Source organism: Accipiter gentilis, chromosome 22, assembly GCF_929443795.1.
Source record: "Accipiter gentilis chromosome 22, bAccGen1.1, whole genome shotgun sequence".
NCBI classification, from domain to species: domain Eukaryota; kingdom Metazoa; phylum Chordata; class Aves; order Accipitriformes; family Accipitridae; genus Astur; species Astur gentilis.
Genome location: NC_064901.1, coordinates 21,184,089 through 21,202,607, shown reverse-complemented (window position 1 = coordinate 21,202,607; position 18,519 = coordinate 21,184,089). Strand labels below are relative to the sequence as shown.

At 42.5% G+C, this 18,519-nt stretch overlaps 1 protein-coding gene across 7 annotated transcripts in view; it reads left to right on the top strand.

The window, feature by feature from the left end:
• Positions 1 to 18,519, top strand: part of AMBRA1 (autophagy and beclin 1 regulator 1) — a 135,036-nt gene that overhangs the window by 2,992 nt on the left and 113,525 nt on the right. For 6 of the 7 annotated variants that reach the window (XM_049825693.1, XM_049825691.1, XM_049825692.1 and 3 more), the window contains 6 exons: positions 7,902 to 8,157; positions 8,412 to 8,470; positions 9,206 to 9,389; positions 10,051 to 10,223; positions 11,012 to 11,078; positions 11,664 to 13,123. In XM_049825693.1, the coding sequence (XP_049681650.1) occupies positions 8,023 to 8,157; positions 8,412 to 8,470; positions 9,206 to 9,389; positions 10,051 to 10,223; positions 11,012 to 11,078; positions 11,664 to 13,123 (2,078 nt within the window). In that variant the 5' untranslated portion in view covers positions 7,902 to 8,022. The remainder of the gene's footprint in view (positions 1 to 7,901; positions 8,158 to 8,411; positions 8,471 to 9,205; positions 9,390 to 10,050; positions 10,224 to 11,011; positions 11,079 to 11,663; positions 13,124 to 18,519) is intronic. The other variant, XM_049825698.1, reaches the window with a different exon arrangement.

The window sequence follows — 18,519 nt, the reverse complement described above, 5'->3', positions numbered from 1 at the left end:
TGAAGACTTCAGCTTCTGTGTAGGTCATTTTCGCTTTTTGGCTTGTTACCTTATTTGATTATTTCCACATGAGCAGGAAATTATACAAACTGCATTTTTTTAAATATGTTCTCGCTTCCAGTTGCTTTTACTTTATTACTTGGATAAGGTGTACATGCCTTAAGTGCAGCCTTGAATGCATAAAATATTTTGTCTTAATCTTGTGGATACTCGATGCTGCTTCTGCTACTCTCTCAGGTTGGTGCGCCCAATTTTCTCTTGTGTGCATGGTGTCACTAGGGGGCACTTGGCTGTGGCTCTTGAGCTTGAGGAACCTTGATGTGACTTTTAATGTAAATGCTGGGATTTTGAATTGAAAGTTCCTTTACTTTCCTATCTAAATGAGAATAATTCTCTTAAGAGGTTAATCTGAATTCTATGTGGCTCTATTTGTCTCTCTCTATTACTCCAGTTCTCTCTTTTCTCTCTGTCCCTCATTTCCTGCTGTGTACAGTACTTGGCAAAACATGCCATGGTCTGAGTATGGAATTGGGGAAACCAGCTCTTAATTTTCTGGATCTCAGTTCTGCTGTTTGACTTATCTTACAGCTTTGTGAAATTATATTTATTCTCTTCCTGTCTTCCGGATTGGAACTAATATCTCTCTTCTCAAAAATTCATTAAGTTTATGTGGAAATTGTAATAATACTGATGAAAGTGCTCCATATTCTCATTGGTAAATGAAACTGTCAGACTCCAGACACAGCTGATCACTTTTATTTTTATTACTTCCCTTTTTATATTTACTGTTCATTTTCTGACCTTTAGGAGTTGATAGCTGCAAGCTTCTCTTCTACTTCCTCATCATTTTGATGTAAATAACTATCAATTTAAAGTACTTCTTTTGACTGCAAAGTTATCCGAAGAGTATTATAGCTCATTTACTCCAGCCTGGGAAGACAAACTAGCGGCAATCAGGTCCCTGTTGCAGTCATATAGGATCTTGAAATGACAATGTACTATTGACATCTTTGTAATGTAATTGAATTTCCTGAGCTGTTTGTGGTTTCAATTTAAAACATGGCATTGAATTTTTTAATCATGAAGCACTAATGCAAGTTATTTTTCTTTAGGAATCTTGTTCTGATTTATGTGGAAGTGCTTAAGAGTTGTGGATACAACTTAGAGCAGTGTATCTAGTGCATCTGCAGAAGATGTGCTTTGGAATTACTTTCCAAATATCGCTGGCCTTAATCAAGAGAAAACTTCAGCTTACAGAATAATACTTTGGGGAATATCTTAAAAACTTTGAAGACTAAACCCAGGGCCATATAATGAAATTGTCTTCATGCTATTAGTTTTAGACTCTGTTGCATAGTTGCATCATAAACTTACTTTCTCTCCTCCTAAGGCTTTTTTTAGTGGTGGTTTTTCCCCCCCATATTTAAGGGCACTTAGTTGAAGACTGGCTTTGTGCTCTAATGTCAGGAATCTGCATAATTCTAGTGTCTTAAATTAAGCTGCTTTTGTTTTTTTAAAAGCATAATCAGAGACACAGAAGTAGAAAAAGAGTGAAAGAATGGATTCTAGTTTTGCTTTTTTCATTGTTTTGATTAATTATGTTTAAGATAATTGTTTGTTATACCTCTGTGGACTATTTTTGTTTGTGGGTTAGCCTTGTCTAAAGATTCCAGTGCAACATAACTTTATTTCCAATTTTCTGTTCATTCAGATATTGCCGCAAGATAACTTGAAGTTGTCTCTATGCAAAACGTTTTCTGGGTTTTTTGTTTGTTTGTTTGTTTTTTTTAACCCAAGAAGAGCTAGAACCTCTGAGAACAGTCATAAACCTCATATGGAAGTACCATAGGGAAGACATGTACTTCCCATAAGGAAAGACAAATCATGTTGTTTCAGGAAAATGTACATATGTAGCTGATCAGGTGCATTGTCAGAAATTCACGTGGCCCTGTTGCTTAATACTGAACATAGTCCTGTTCCTCCAACACTTGTCTTAAGTTTTGAGCCGTGGAACTATTCTGGATACGAGTCATGTCACCCTTTTTTTACTGATTTTGTCTTTGTTATAGCATTGTTGAAATTCCAGTGTTACATAGTTCGATTACTTACCAAACTAGGACTCTGAGTTGTCTTGTTTAGCTGAGTTGATGCTGTGTAAAGAGGGCAAATCAGCTTTTTTGTATTGGTTTTGCATGAACTTTATTTTGCTCAGTCGTTCAAGTGGACACTTGAAAAGGGTTAGCGGGAATGGCATGACACGTGGTATGAATGTAATCAATATTTTTAATAAAACTGCCAGTAGAATTCAGGTCTTCTATCCGGGATAGTCTTTCTGGGGCTTGTTACCTGGTATTGTTTTGTGCAATTTAGGAAGGTGTTGGCATCATAATCTCCATATAGCAGAGGTGGGGGAAAAACTTGAAGTGTAAACAAGGGAACTAGAAAGTCCCTGGAGCTGTGTGATTGCACACATGCATTCCAAATGATGTTTTAGGCCTCTGGTTTGTTCTTGGAGATCTCCTGTGTGTGAGTCTCAGAACCAGGTTTTACTGCTTTATCAGTGAAGCGGGAGGGGCTGTGTAGTCTGTAGTTATTGGCAAGATGATCTCTGACTGTCTTCAGTGTGCCCAATGCTTTCTTCTTTGCTCTTTTGAGCTTCTGAAAGACATAGGGGTCTTGATAAAGCAATTTGCCTGAAAATTAACTGTGTAAGATACAAGGGAAACTGATTTGTTGTAAAAAATACTTTGAGGAAATAGTGTGTCTTGTGACTACAGCCTACGTGAGGATCACTGGCAGTGAAGATAAAGCATTTGGGCTGTACTGCTGCATACACTATTCTCACACCTGTCTGATGATCTTCTTTCTGATTGTTCTTGGAGAACCCACCCACATGTACAATAGTGGGAATGCTAAATTATTACTAATATTTATCAAATTACTAATATTTATTAAATACAATAGAAAATACCCTTGAAATCTTTAATATCTTGCTGATGTTCAAAGCCTGAGATGCTGCGGTTTAATTTGGAATAAATGAAATGGCATGCTTTATTGTTAGTGCTGGATACTTTGCTTAAGAACAGACATTTTGAAAACAGAAGTTAGTGGCTTACAAGATAGGTGGGCCCATGGCCAGATCTGGGATAGTTCAGAGTACTAATAATCTGTTTCTCTTCTAGAGACAAGTTTGCTTGTGTTTTTGCAGGTCAGTGACATGCCTTATTGTTCACAACAGTTTTTTTGTTTTGTTTTGGTTTCCCCCCCCCCCATCTGTGTTCTTTTAGTACAAAGTATAGAGTTTGCACTGGCCCATAACCTGTGTGGATCATATCCATTTTGCAGTCAACGCATTCTGGAAGTCTTGAAAGAACTTTGAGACAGAAACTACCAGCACATGCTTTTCTCCTCTCTGGTCTTTTCTAGGGAAGCTTATACATGTATTCTCTCTGTGGATCCCAGATTGCAACGCCTGAGGCAGCTTTTATAGTTCACTTAATGTTGCCTCTTCATCAGTCACTTGAGACTTGGGCAGCAAAATTGAAATTATTTGGACATTTGTATCCTTTGGATAAAACTCCTGATATAAATAGCATTTACTGATTGCAGCTTTTTTTTTTTTTCTTTTCCTTTTAAACACTGGTAGATCTGTTTACACTGTTTCTGAACGCGCTCATCAAGAAAGGCTTTTAGTGTTGGGCTCAGCACGCAACCAAGAAGTTATTCACAGTGGTAATAGATTTGTAGTCTGAGGGCTGAAGGCCACATGAAATAACTTTTTTCCCCCAATGGAGAACTGAATAACATTAGATAGTACTCCGATATTCTTCTTTGTATCAAAGCCAGCGGTGCTCCCCAAACAGTGGTAGAGGAATCTCCACAAAATTAATAGTGCCAAAGATGTGGGTGGGTGGGGCATGTTAAGAGATGGGACCATCATCTCTGTAAAGTGCTAAAGTTTCTAGTTGGCACGATAAACCACTGCATAATGCATAAAATATCTTGACATACTTTCTATACGGCGATTTGAATGTGCTACTTTTTATTCCTCTTCTCTCCCTACCTTTTTGTCAGTGTTTTCATGGGGTCCTGTACCACTGTGAAGTTTACAAATTTGCTGCTTTGCTTTGGTTTTCTAGAGGTTCAGCATCTGTAAAAGTGACAATTACAAATTAGCTTATATTGCTCTGAGGCTGGGAATTCTTAAGGCTTCTTCGAGGACAGCTGGCGCAGAGCAAGTAAAAGGCTTGGGGTTGGGCTGTGTAATGCTCTTTCCAAAACTGTAAACAGCCCAGCATGCTGTCCTGAAATGCCCTGAAGGGAGAAAACTGTTAAGGAAACAAAGCTGCCAATTATAGAAAAAATTTCTGACTCTCCACTTTCAGAATTTCTGTGGTGCCCTGGACTGCATCCAGGGCATCAGCTAATCTTCCAGTTGGTGGACTCTACTTTTGGTCATCCTGATTAAAAAAACCCACAAAACCAAAACAAAAAAACCCAAACCAAAACACAAAAGAATCCCCCAACAAGAAGAAAACAGAAAAATACCAATCCCTGAGCAGTTCCTTGTTTTGGTGGTCAGCTGTTTATCAGTTGTGATAGCATGGGTATTTGTAATAGAAGCTGTTACTGAATCAGTCCACCACTTGCCTGGACAGGTTTGATCTAGTGAGCTCTAAGTTTTCTTTATGGTGAGGCCCAAGAAGTATTTTCAAACCCACTGCATTTCATTTAAACTTTGTTAGTCAGAGGGCTACTGAGTAGCTATAAATATGGTTGGTACTCCCATGGTTTATCTGCTAATGGTATTTAATAACATGCTGTCATTATTTGGCTGCTTATATTTGAGAAAAGTGTTTGGAGTTGGTGGGTATCTTTACTAGATTAGAGAAGGAACTGGCTCCTTTTAATAAAAACCACCACCACCACCAAACCCCCAACACTCCTCCCCCCCAAAAAAACCCCCAACCAAACCCAAACCCCAAACCAAACCTGAACACGTGATCTGATAATAAGGTTAAAGGCTTCCTGCTAAAGTGAACGAAGGTAATGCCCATGTCTACACTGCATCTGTTTCTCCATTTGAAGGCTCTAATTTTCTTTGCCAAGTCTGTAGTGTTCCTGAATGTATCACCAGCTAGTGGAGAGCAGTTACTGTATTCAAGCTAATCCAGATAAAGGAGTAAACTTTCCCCTTATGAGGGGTGGATAAAGCTTTGCCCCCAGTGTGATCCACCGTAACACTGGAGTGCCAGCCCCACTCAAGAAGGATGCATTTGGTGTTTTCTGAAGAGATCCCAGCTTTTAAAAATGTTAAGCAGGTTAGCAGGGTACTATATAGACATTCAAGCCCTGAGTTTCTTTTCTTTTCAAATGGGTTGAAGAGGTGAGTCAGAAGAAGCTGAAAAAATGAGGGACAGTCCCTGAGGGAAAAACATCAAGTTCAGACATGCTCATGAGGCTCACATATGAAGTATTTGTTATAGCCAAATTAGTTCAAGAAATTAGTACCCATCTGCAAAGATTTAGATAAGCTGACTTAAGGTAAGTACTTGATTTTATATAGTGAAGATGACTTAGTCTTTCAATAAGGTGAATACAAGAGGTTCACTAACTGCAGTTGCAGGTATTATCTGTTTCTTTATTTTACAATATGTAGATTTGCCTGTGGCATAAATAAACATAAAGATGTTTGTTAAAACTCTTGATTTCCTTGTTGCTATTGTACTTCAGGGAACATTAGTCCTTCTGATAGGTCTGAAACGTTCCCAAGTTGTCAGAGCTTGTTTTTTCTCATGAGTAATTGTGTTATCCTGCTTGTAAATTACCAGCATCTCTTAAGTTATTTAGGTTGTTTGCCTTTTACAGCTATCAGAAAGCTATTCCAAAGCTTAATGTTTGAGATCTCTTCAAACTTCCAGCTTATTCCAGCTGCAAATCTGGTCGTCTTTTTGTGTCCAGTTTATATGTTTATCCTTGGGTTGTTGTAGTCCTTACTCCTTGAATGCACCCATATAGAATATTCAGCTACTGTTTTCTTACTTTTACTAGGTGAAACTAGACTTACAGTTTCCTCCTGTAAAATAGGCTTTTTATTGCCTGTATCATTCTGAGCTGTCCTTCCCCTCCATGCTGCTTACCGTCAGAATCCAATCATTTCTGAACATGGGTGACTGGGGCTGTTTGCAGAATCCAAGTGAGGATTTATTAGCATTTAATGAAAAAAAGATTTTTGGTTTGGTGATTTTGTACTGTGCTTTTGGCTGTATCTACTCCAGTTATCCTTGTTCTAGTTTTTGGGGTCTGGGCTTTTTAAATCTGTACAGTTGCTTTTAAGAATCCACTTGCAGCAATGATATCTTTGGTTTTTATGTTGCTTTCCAGTAAGGCTTTTATTTTGTAGAATAATTCCTACCTAATGTTTGGCTGACTTTCACAGATTCTTGAAAGAAGGCTTATTTTACGCTGTGGAGTTCAGCTTCTCTAAAATAGATGATCCCCATGCTGTTCACATTAAGCATCAGGGAATTTCCAGCTAGCTTGAATTTCTTTGTGGTGAATTTCTTTTCTAGGAAGATGGATGCCTTTACTTGTTCATCACTTCAGTACCCTTTATTGTACTTTTACAAATGAAAACTGGTCTGCTTTATTAGAACTCATTTTGCTGGCTTATCTCTTCAGACAGCTCCTCCCTGTAAGCAGCAGCTGTCTTAAATCATCTGCTCAGGAGGTTTTTTTAGGGAGAGTGGAAGGAAAGAAAGGTTTGCTAATGACCGTTCTGAGTTCTGTCATTTAGCAATCCAGCTCTTCTTGTGTACACAAACCTTTTTTCCCTGTATGTGTGTTTTTTGCTTTAAGTTGCTGCTTCCTTCTCTACTGAATATTGATGATGTTGTTCAGTGTAACATGAATTGAGGATTTATCTTCAGATCTTTAGGTTCTAAAGAGATGACAGAGTAGTGTGCGTGCTCTGCTGGGATTAAAAGGTAACAGCATTGCAGCAGCATTTCTTGGTTTATGTATCCTAAGAAACTTGTTTCTCGAGAGCCTTTGGTGGCAAACTCCAATATATGAGACCATTCAAAAGCTGTGTAACTTGGTTGCTATCAGGGTCGCTATATTTTGTTCTTTCAAAGAACTAACTGTTTTTCTAGAAAATGTTATTAATGCTTTCCTTAGCAGCTCAAAGTGTGCTAAAAGCACTAATCTTTGCCATTGTGCATTACTTGGGTGAACTGTTGTTCTAAGAGCAATTTAGGTGGAAAGATGATGTGCAGACAGGTGAAATGAATCGTGATGGAGTTGGCCAAGATGCCGCTGCAGTGTAAGGTTTTGGTCTGATACAAGGTTGTTTTCATACATTGTAAGCTATTGTGATGGGGTTGGAAGTAATTTGGACTTGAGGTCTATCAATTGTCTGACCTTTGCAGTGATAATAATTACTATTACTGAAATTTGAATAATTCCCTGGAGACTTCTCTGTCATATTGTCAATTTTTTAACACTTATCCTCTAGCTGTCAGTCACGCTTCCCAGATAGGACCTAAATCTTCAAGGTGTGAAAAGACCATCTCTTCATAAATCTTTTTTTCAATTTACTGTATATAGCAAGAGACAGAGGGAAGGGAAAAGGTTTCAAGGCCAATTTGTTATTCTCTGTAGGTGTGGTATGTCTAGGGCATGTGTACAAGGAGAGGGCTAAATGCTTTCAGAAACCTTTCAAAGTAATCATTGGCTGCAGAAATGTCAAAATTGGGCCTTGATAATGGAAGAAGGTAGCAAAGGCTGCAGGAGAGGATAGATTTTTCTCTTAAATCTAGTCTTTTGGGATTTAAAGGTCTTACTTTATCTACGAGATAAAGGTAGAAGCTGCCTTCCTTATCATTCTCTTCTCTTTCTAGGTTTCCATGAAGATAAACAATTGAAATGTGGATAGCCTATTTGTAGCTTGGTGGTGGTTGTCATCCTGAACCTGCTGGTGTCTCCTCCCAGTAGTTGGTGTAACGTTGGCTGCTGAGAGCCATGAAGGTTGTACCGGAGAAGAATGCTGTCCGCATCCTGTGGGGTAGGGAACGGGGTACCCAAGCCTTGGGTGCTCAGCGGCTCCTGCAGGAGTTGGTGGAGGATAAAACTCGATGGATGAAATGGGAGGGCAAGGTAAGGTTGTGGGATAGAGGTGCATAGCTTGATCTTGGAGTGGGGGAAGGGAGGCAGGGATTTGAAATAAATTGTCTTGTGATTGTACATTTGATGTGTTACACTTGATATGCTCTCTGGCTCTGTTCAGTTCCTGCAGTGATGTGATACTAGATATGTTCCTGCAGCGGGTTCCCCTTGTTGTCTGTGTGGCTTACAGTTAAAGTATGATCATATGACACTTGCAACACTTCCTGCTTTGTTGGCTTTTTCAGAAAGTTGAGTTACCAGACAGTCCACGCTCCACCTTCTTGCTGGCGTTTAGTCCAGACAGGTAATTAATTCCTAGTTCATTCCCTGTTTCGAGAGTCTCCTTACACTTACAAAAGTGATGGAGGCTTGTGCCCATTGAGTTGTCCAGTCCTGAATAGCTGAGTGAAACTCCTGGTTCCTGACATGCATGGATGGAACGTGCACACCTTCCTAATCTCACAGCTTCGAGCATAGTTGGTGTTTTAATTTCTGAGGTACCCAAGTGATGTATAGTTCTAAGGAAAAAGGATCTGTGCGGCCACTGTGGGATTTCGTAAGAAACTTGAGGATGTAAAGGGTGTTTTAGCACAACATGCCAAGTGATGTGGCACACCCACTGGGTTACGTAGCACTAAAGAACAGCAGAATGATGCGTGTGTTGGAAGCAGAAATGGAGGTGGGATCTCTCTTAGTGTCACTTGATTTGACAGTGGTCAAGATGGTGTGGAGAATTGGGAATATTTATTTGCCCCAAACTGTCACTCAGGAGTTCCTTCTGAGCTGCATGTTCACTCTGACTTTCAGGGTCAAGTTTGTGCTTGCAGATCAGATGAGCTTATGTTTGCATGGACCCTGAAATCTGGCTACAGGAAGCTTTGTGGCCATTGCCGAAACAGTAGCCTCTTACCCTTTGAGGTCTGTGTGGGAGAGCTGCTGGGTTAGGTGTGAACAGACCCTGTTGAGATGAAGCTAACCATGGTCTGGTTTTGCTGTACTGTTCTCATGCCGACGTTTGTCTTGCCTTCTTCATTCCCAGGACCCTAATGGCTTCCACACATGTGAACCACAACATTTACATCACAGAGGTGAAAACGGGCAAGTGTGTTCATTCCTTGGTTGGACATCGCCGCACTCCCTGGTGTGTCACCTTCCATCCCACCATCCCGGGCCTCATTGCTTCAGGATGCCTAGATGGGGAGGTTAGAATTTGGGATTTACATGTAAGTCTTTCCTGAAACATGTCTCTCTGGTATTTGGAGGGTGGTGACTTTTTTTGTCTGAGTTTGTTTCCCAAATGTTGCCTGGTAAGAGAGCTGTTGGAAGCTTTGCTGGGACCTGTCTCTAAAAGCATAGGACAGACCATAGCCATCCTCTTCTGTCTAGAGAGGAGGTGACAGATTCTTCACTCAGTCCCGCCAGGTGGGTCATGCTCCTTAGCCATGCCTGTTTATTTGATTAGAGTGGTACAGATAATGCTGGAGATCTTTGTGCAAGGTGCCTGTTTAGCTTATGTGAAAGACAGGCCATTTTTCATTCCACTGAGCATAGCTGAACTCTTCAATAGAGAAGCTGCTGCTCTGCCAGTTCTACCTAGTCTGGTGATTGGCACAGAGACAAAATACATATACTTACCTCGTTGCTTTGAAATGCAGTATTTTTACAGGCTGCTTGAGACACACTTAAAAGAAAATACATCTCTGGTCATTGTTACAAGTAGTGTTACATGACACATGATGTTGTATGAGAGCAGCTGCTGTTGTTGCCAAGAAAGCATGTTACTTCCATGCTCTAGGTAGAGTCTTGGAGAGATGGCATGTATATGGAAACCTAATGATCTCAAACTTTGTGATAAACTGCTTGTGATCTTGACTCCTCACTCAGGGTGGAAGTGAGAGCTGGTTCACAGATAGCAACAATGCCATTGCATCGCTTGCTTTTCATCCTACGGCTCAGCTCTTGCTGATTGCAACTGCCAATGAGATACATTTCTGGGACTGGAGTCGTCGGGAGCCTTTTGCAGTGGTCAAAACAGCTAGTGAAATGGAGCGGGTCAGGTGAGTTCCTGTTTCTGGGGGAAGAGAACACTTGTATGTGAAAGATGGTCAGATTTGGGGAATGTGGGGGGTTCTTCTGGGATGCTGCATACTCTGAACTGAGGCAGCGGAGAGAAGCATTGAGTGCAGCTCCTTGACTCAGCTGGTAGAAAAACAGTTCTGTGGGCAGGAAAAAAAGTAGTTGGAAATAATAGATCAGCTTGGTTGTTAACATTTGTAATCAGAAGCGTGCCCAATAAATGCCCAGAATCTACCTCATGTTCATTTGTAAGCTTAGTAATTAAACCTGTCAGCCATAAGGATGAGAGAACCCAGAAGTTGCCGGAAGAAAGTGCTGAACTATTACTTTGGTGCAGTTATAGAGGAAACTGCATTGTTGGAAACTTGATGCCTTCTTTTAAGCAATTTAAAATAAGACAGTGATGTAACATTCAAGGCACATTAATCTCTCCCTTTGTACCAAATTCCAATTTGTAATGTATACGCATCTATTCCTTAAAATTTCCTAGCTATTTCAATTGATACAGCAATACTTGCTTCCAGCTTTTAACTTCTGTATAATGTTGCTGTGGACTATAAAATAGCTGCAGTCTTCAGCTAGATAAGTATGCTTTCTTCTTCTTAATGCATAAACTTTTTGACATCCTTCAGAAGATGATGATGGTAATGTAGTAATGTTCTCATTGCAAATATTTCATATGGGGTTTTCTTCCCTGCTGTGTCCAGCTTCCTGTGTCAATGTGGAATGTGAACTGATGATTGATACTCTGGTTCTGCTTTTGTTTTAGGCTGGTACGGTTTGACCCCTTGGGACACTACTTGCTCACAGCAATTGTTAACCCTTCTAACCAGCAGGTAAGGGGAATGTCAGTACCTGTATTGACTGGCTAATTACAAGATGCTCTACATACATTAACCCTAGTCTGTTCCTAAGCAGCCTTGTGCTTTTCTGAAAACCTGAAGTCCTTCTAAGCTGAGTTCTGTCTCACCTTAATTGGTCTCATGAATGTTCTTGTGTTATGTGCAGGGCTATTAAAGAGCTCTCCAAAGTGTGTTTGTTTTGCCCTCACTGTCTCATTAGTGATGGGACAGCTGTCCCAATGGCCCCACTCTTTCTGTTCTGTTGTGACATTCTGCTGGATTTGAAGCTACGCGAGGTATTAACAATGCTCCCCACAGCTGCAGACCCTCAGATGCTGATGCTTCTGTTTGTATGAACAGGGTATTGTCAAAGCTCACTGGGCTGTAGGAGGAGGTTGTCTGGATCCATAAAATGAACTTTGAAATAGTCTCAGCTGGTTTCCTGCAACTCAAGGCCTCTAGGAAGGGACTTACTGTGTCCTTTCATCTGTCTGGGATGGTAGCTGACTTTCTGCTGTTTATCTGGAGATACAGGATTTTGCTGTGAGGTGACTGAACTTTGATTGCTTCCTTCTGCAGAGCGATGAGGAAGTGGAAATCTCCGTGGACAGCACAGAGATGCCGCATTATCGCCAGCGCGCTATCCTTCCGTCTCAGCCTGTGAGGCGCACACCCCTCCTCCACAACTTCCTGCATATGTTGTCCTCCCGCTCCTCTGGCATACAGGTGGGAGAGCAAAACAGTGTTCAAGACTCTGCTACCCCATCCCCTCCACCGCCTCCACCACCACCACCTCCGCCTCCAGCCAGTGAGAACACAAGGGCATCTGTCTATAACAGGCTCCGGGAGCGTGTCAGCTATCCCACAGCAGAGTGCTGCCAGCACCTGGGGATGTTGTGCCTTTGCAGCCGATGCTCTAGTGCAAGACTTCCTTCTTCTCTCTTCCCACACCAGGAAAACGCACCCTCCACGTCTTCTGGGGCCACTGGCACTTCCTTCTCCTCTGTGCAGACAGAGCCTTATCAACCCCCAGAGCAGGCATCCATAGCGCAGGAGGAGCAGGGGATACTTAACAGGCCCTCTGCTTTCAGCACAGTTCAGAGCAGCACTGCTGGCAACACCCTGCGCAACCTTAGCCTGGGCCCCACGCGGCGGTCCCTCAGCGGGCCCTTGGCCGGCCACCAGTCCCGGTACCAACAGTCTGCGAGAGAGATGGCTTCGGGCTTAGGTGGGTCTGACTGGTCCAGGACAGTGCTGAACATGAGCTCTCGGTCAGAGCTGGAAGCCATGCCTCCCCCTAGGACCAGTGCCTCCTCCGTGAGCTTGCTGTCAGTGCTGAGACAGCAGGAGGGAGGTTCCCAGGCATCAGTCTATACCTCTGCGACAGAAGGGAGAGGCTTTCTGGCCTCAGGGGCTGAGGCGGACAGTGGTAGTAGTGCTGGCCCGAGCAATCCGGCCAGCATCCGTAATGAGCTCCAGTGTGATTTGAGGCGATTCTTCCTGGAATATGACCGGCTTCAGGAGTTAGATCAGGGGATTGGTGGGGAGCCCAGCCAGTCGCAACAGGCTCAAGAAATGCTCAACAACAACATTGAGCCTGATCGGCCGGGTCCCTCCCATCAGCAGACTCCACACAGCAGTGAAAACAATTCCAATTTGTCCCGGGGTCACCTGAACCGCTGTCGCGCTTGTCATAACCTGCTGACCTTTAACAATGACACGCTGCGCTGGGAAAGAAGCACGCCTAGCTACACACCAGGGCAGGTCCAAAGCACGTTTGAGGGTGTGCCTCCAAATACCAGCCAGGTGCAGCCTGCAGAGAGAACCGAGGGCAGAGCTCCTGCCTCTAGCAGGCTGCAGCTGGGCAGCTCTTCCACCCCGCAGGAGGAGAGGACCGTGGGAGTGGTCTTTAACCAGGAGACGGGGCACTGGGAAAGAGTTTACAGCCAGTCGGCTTCAAGCAGACCTGGGAATGTATCACAGGAGGCCTTAAACCAGGAAATGCCTGAGGAAAGCTCAGAGGAGGATTCACTCAGGAGGTAAGATACATGCTCAGCCTTCCTCCTCCATTTTTTCTTAAACCTTTCCCATCTAGTCAGAGTTTTTCAGAGTTAAAAACCTTTTCTCATGTCGTCATATGCTATTTATGTAGATGAAAACAGAGACATTGCATTGATGTCTTTCATAGCTGCCATTGTCGTGCTGCAGATTAGGTTCTGAAGATTGTAAGCAACAGAGACCAGACCTCTCAATGGGAAAGGAGAATCATAGTATGCACAGGCAAAAGGACAGGCTCTGGGAACAGGTCTCTGGAGTCAACTATGCTCCTGGTGTTTCCCAGACACTGCAGAAGGGTGGGAACACAGGATGTGCTACGCTGTCCTTTGTGCCCCATACCACACACATGTTGCATATGGAGAATCTGCCCAAGGTAGGCATGGAAAATTGGGCATGTAGTGAGAATTGCCTTTTTGGGTGCTGTGTCTTGCTGAGGTCGTGGTTGTTAAGTTGGAAGGGTTAACAATCATTTCCTTAGTGTTGCCATAGAGGGCAAAAAAAGTCAAAGCTCCCTGTCAGTGGTTTGGGCATATACCTTAGTTGTGAGTATTTGGTCAAAACTATGCAGTTTGCTTGCCTTTGATAAAGACTTAAGTTTTGAAAGTGGCTCCCATTGACTCAAATCTAGGGTGAGCTGGTTGGGGGCATGCTGATCACTGAAAATTTTAGACTCTGCTGTATTCTTTTTCAAGAAGGTGATTCTTTTTTGGAAGGATTTTTTTTTTTATACTTCAGATGTGTTGCAAGAAACAGAACAAGTCAAACTGAACTTGCACCCAGAAGGACCTGTGCTTTGTGTGCAAGTGTCTCCACTGGCTTGTATGGATGATTAAGCTATGTTGGTACTTTGGATGGGGTTCCCTCCTGGCTTTCAGTTTGGCATCTTTTTTGTCAAGTGATTGGTGCTCTTGTCAGAGGAAAGGTCCAGTCTTGCTGTTTCTCAGAAATGGATGCCTTGTGCTTTAGGAAAGCAAAGTTTCCAGGTTGGATGCAGATGTAACTGACTGAGAAGGCTTTGTACACAGGAGTGTCTGAAGAAGGGGAATTCTTTCCTTCTTCCTGCAGATAAGCTGATTACACTCAGGCTGGAACAGTGGCTGCCTTTCTTGTTGCTGTAGTTGCATAGCAAATAAGTGGTAGTGGTCATGAAATTATTCATCTGCTTCTAAATCCTTGCCCCAGTTTTTTTTACAGCCTGCCATAACGAGAGTCTCAAGCTGATTACATGGTAGTTACTTCTTTTCTGGGCCTGAACTTACCTGCCTTTACTTTAAATCAGATACCCTCTAGTCCCCTATTAAAGGGCAGAGGGGTGAGAAGGAGCAGACAAATTCAGCTTTAAAATGGCACTTGAGTAAGTCTTGCACTATCTTTCTTTTAAAATAACTGTACATGCTCATATCATCTCCACTGTGTAGCTTGTTCTCTGGGCTGAGTCACTGTAGTGTCAGAAATAATGGGGGCAAATAACCTTTTTATTGATCAGGTGGTTGGCACGTATTTCGACTGTGAGGTGTGGTGGGATCTGTAGATGTGATCTTTTCTGTGGGAGTTGAATAATTTTAAAATGCCCTGAGGGATATAATGCAGTGCACCCCACTGCACAGGAGCTGGCCAGGTTGCTACCTAACAGCTGGAGTCCTGTGACTAAATCTCTGGGTCGCTTTGCCTGTCACCCGTGGTGGCTGCTGCTGCCTGCTCTGTGGCTGTAGCATCTGTGCAGGGTTAGTTGCCTACCTGGTCACCTGTGCAAACAGGTGCTTTTTGCTGAGACATTAATTTGGAGTGCATAGTTCGATGTGCAAGCTTAATTCCAGAGGATTGCTGTAAGATGAAACTTTTAGTGAAACCCTTTTGGCAGAGGTTGCTGAGAAGCTCATAGGGACTCTTCTGTTTTCCCAGTCTCCTGCTTCTGTTGTCAGCCCTCGCTCGAGAACGGGCACGGCAGGGGTTTCTGCTTCCCTTCTAACTGAAGTTAAGGTAACTGTAGAGTACAGAGGTAGGGAAGCTGGAAGCAGTGAGCAGTCTGGTATTAAATGGTCATGGTGATTTCCTTGAAGTGAGACTTCATTTCCTTTCCTGTTAAATACATTGGGATGGACTTGGGAGCTTTATGAAATCTTTCCCCTTAAAAGAAACCCTGCATGCAGGATAGCTATATCTTGCAGGTATAATTTCACGCCCTTCTCAAATTAGCTGTTATATTTTTTCTTACAGAGCAATAAAAAGTCAGTAAGCACCCACTTACCTAATTTTTGCATAGAATGAACACCCTCACATCCAGCCTTCTTGTCTCCCAGATCTAGGGTGTGCTCTCACAATGGGAAGTGCTAGAACGACTCCTGCACAGCAGAGTCCAAAATGTCTTTTAACCTTTGCAGCTGCAGAAGCATGCAAAGATGGTGGCTAAGGATCATGAGATGTAAGCTATGTAATGCTGAAAGTCCAGGGGAAATAGAAGAGGGAAGGTAAGCCTTCAAGCCTGAGAGTACAAGTGATAAGTGCATACACACTTTCAATCAATGTAATTTTGTGCCTATGGACCTCAGGTTAGTTCTTAGCATTGGACATCCATGTATTTGCTTGTGACCTGTCTTACATTCTGTTCTTCTTTGTCTCTCCATTAGATGTCCTCATTGGGCAATTGAGCTCTGTATTCAAAGGCCAGCTGAAAAACTTAAGATAAAAACTGCATCTGGAAACTGTGTGTATATTCTCACTCCCTCCTCCATGGGCAGGATCCATTCCTTGACCTGTCTTGCCTGGCTGAGAAGTAGCTTTGCTGGGAAGACATTGCCATAGAGGGTCAATTAAGTTAATAGGTAGTTTAATGAAGGCTGTTCTTTGAATTCTGTTGATGCAGCTATGTCAGCTGGGTAGGGAGAGAATTCTGCTCTTTCTGATGGTGCTGGGCTAATTATCTTGGCCTAATCACAAAGGCATTAATAAGCATGTAATGAAGCTATTCCTGACTAACAGCTCTGGCACCTCTGTAAGCAGGAACATGTCACTGGGAGCCTTGGCAGTACAGCAGTCACATTCAGCTTGGCCTGAAAGCAGCACAGGTGTTGAGCTGTGTGCTTCTTGAAATTGTGTCAGTGAGATACAGCTGGGTAAGGTTTATGGTCTGCCTTAAGCAGAAGTTCGTGAGACTGAGCTTCAGCCTTTCTGAGGTTCTCGAGACTGATCTCATTAATTCAAATGTAGGGTTTTTTTCCCCTGTGGATCTATCCTTGCCTCACTTTTAACATCAAAGTGAAAAGAGCCTCAGAAATTCCTGAAGTTGCCATGTGAAATGTGCTGCATAAAATTGGTGATAGAAGCTATTGGCAAGATCTGGATGAAGGAAAGATAACTGAGCAACAGATGATACTAGTTTAATTTTTCTGTAACTACTTACTAATTAAAAAATGGGTTGAGGAACCATCGTGTTAATACTGTAATCTTAGTGAGGGAAAAGATCCTGTAAGTACTTTAAGCCATTGTTGCTGTGTGGGCCAATTCAGGTTGATAACAAAAAGTTGAACAGAGCATGAAAGGATTCTTCTAGTCAGCTGCTTGTTTGAGAGGAGCTAGTGCCACCTTCTTAAGAAAATGATATATAGAATCCTAGCAGTGGTCTCCACTGAAATATATTTCAGCTCATCAGTTAATGAGAGGTACAATGCAATGCTGACTGATAAAACGGATCTAGATCTTCAAATGCTACCTCTTTGGCTATTTTAATATGACACAAACGAAATCTACAGAACCAGTGTGTTGTTTCAGAAAAAAAGAAAATCCTCTGGTTTTAAATCTAGTGTTGTTTCTGAGTTCTGGCATGGCACTCCTGGCCACAGTTTTTCTAGAATGGATGCAAGGAGCAAGTAGTGCCATGTATGTCCCTGTTGACATATTTCAAACCTTATCTTGTGAAACTAATCCCTAGAAAGGGGGAAAAGAAAAATAGACAAAGGGAAACTTGTCCTCTATGTGTTCAAGATTTAGCTGCTCATAATATATTATACTATTGTTTACCTGTCTGTTTCAACTAGAGATTTGACTGAATTACTGCAAATGAAAGATGAGCCCTGTCTTGTTGCCGGGCAGGTTTGCATGGAACCTGTGTTCCAGGAGGAAACGCTTATTATACTTATTCTTCCATTAGGAAGCCTTGTCTGGCAATTATGTTAAACTTCTCTAACTGTTCCATTGCACTCATTCCAGAGGTCAAATTCTGTAGGCAGTCGTATGAGTAACTTCTGCGCCGGTGTCTTTTGAATGCATAATGTTTTCACCTTGCCTCACCTATTTAGTTTGGCAGGCAAGATAGACTATTGAAGTTACCTGAAAATCTGAGAAGTCTTTTGAACTGTCAAGGGTGATGGTTTTGCCATGCACACAGGTAGGAAGGACCGTAAGTGAGGTGGGGGAGTTTGTATTATCTGGAGACACTTCTATAAACTCCTTTATTTTGTTTGTGAGTGTATAAAAGCGCAGAGTCCACAGTGCTGTACAAATAATTGACCTGCCAAAGTTGCACAGCTTACCAAAGGCATTGCTTTTTGATGTGTTTGAGTCTGTTGGATGCACTGTGCACAAGTGACGTGCAGACCAGCTTCCCTGGAACTGTGTAGCAAGGTCCAGGGTCAAATTTCTGTCTTTCATTTTGTCAGTTCTTGTCTTAAGGACTGTGGCCCCTCCTGCCTGCGTTCTTGCTATGCAATGTGAATCCAGTATTTTTTCCTGAGCTGAGATTGCATTGCACTCAGACGGGATGAGAGAGCTATATATAGGATTGTGAATGGGATCCAGGTGTCCATGCTATACATTGCAAGCGTGTTTGGCTGTGTTGCATCTCCCTTAGAAAGGTTTAAATGCTCTACCTGTGGTTTCACCTGTTAGCCGAACATGGACCTTTGTGCCCTGCTTGTGTAAGGCATGTAGAGGCCTGACATAACACCATGCTCCGGCTCATACCATGTCTCTCCTCAGTCTTGATTGCCTTTCTGGCAGCATGTAGCTCTCCATACTTACAGCAGATATGAAGAGTAACACCTAGTGTGTTCCCTTTTGAATTTCTCAGAACTTAGTTCCATATTGCTTTGCTGCCACAAGGGGGTAATGTTGTTTCTGCTCCTTGCTTTCCCTGTCTCCTTGTGGAACCAGAAAGTTTCCGAGTGAGTTCTTGTATAAAGAAAACAAGGTTGGTTGAAGACACCCCCCCCCCCCCCCCAATCCTAAATTGCAGCTTATCTCCTTAGTTACCATACATTTGCAAGTTCTTCAGTGTTTGGGGGATCCAGAGGGGAAATGGCTCTGATACAGGATGCAAGCAAGGAAGGAGCTTATCCTCTTGGCTTTTGCAAGGGTTTGAAAGGGATAGATGTGGATCTGA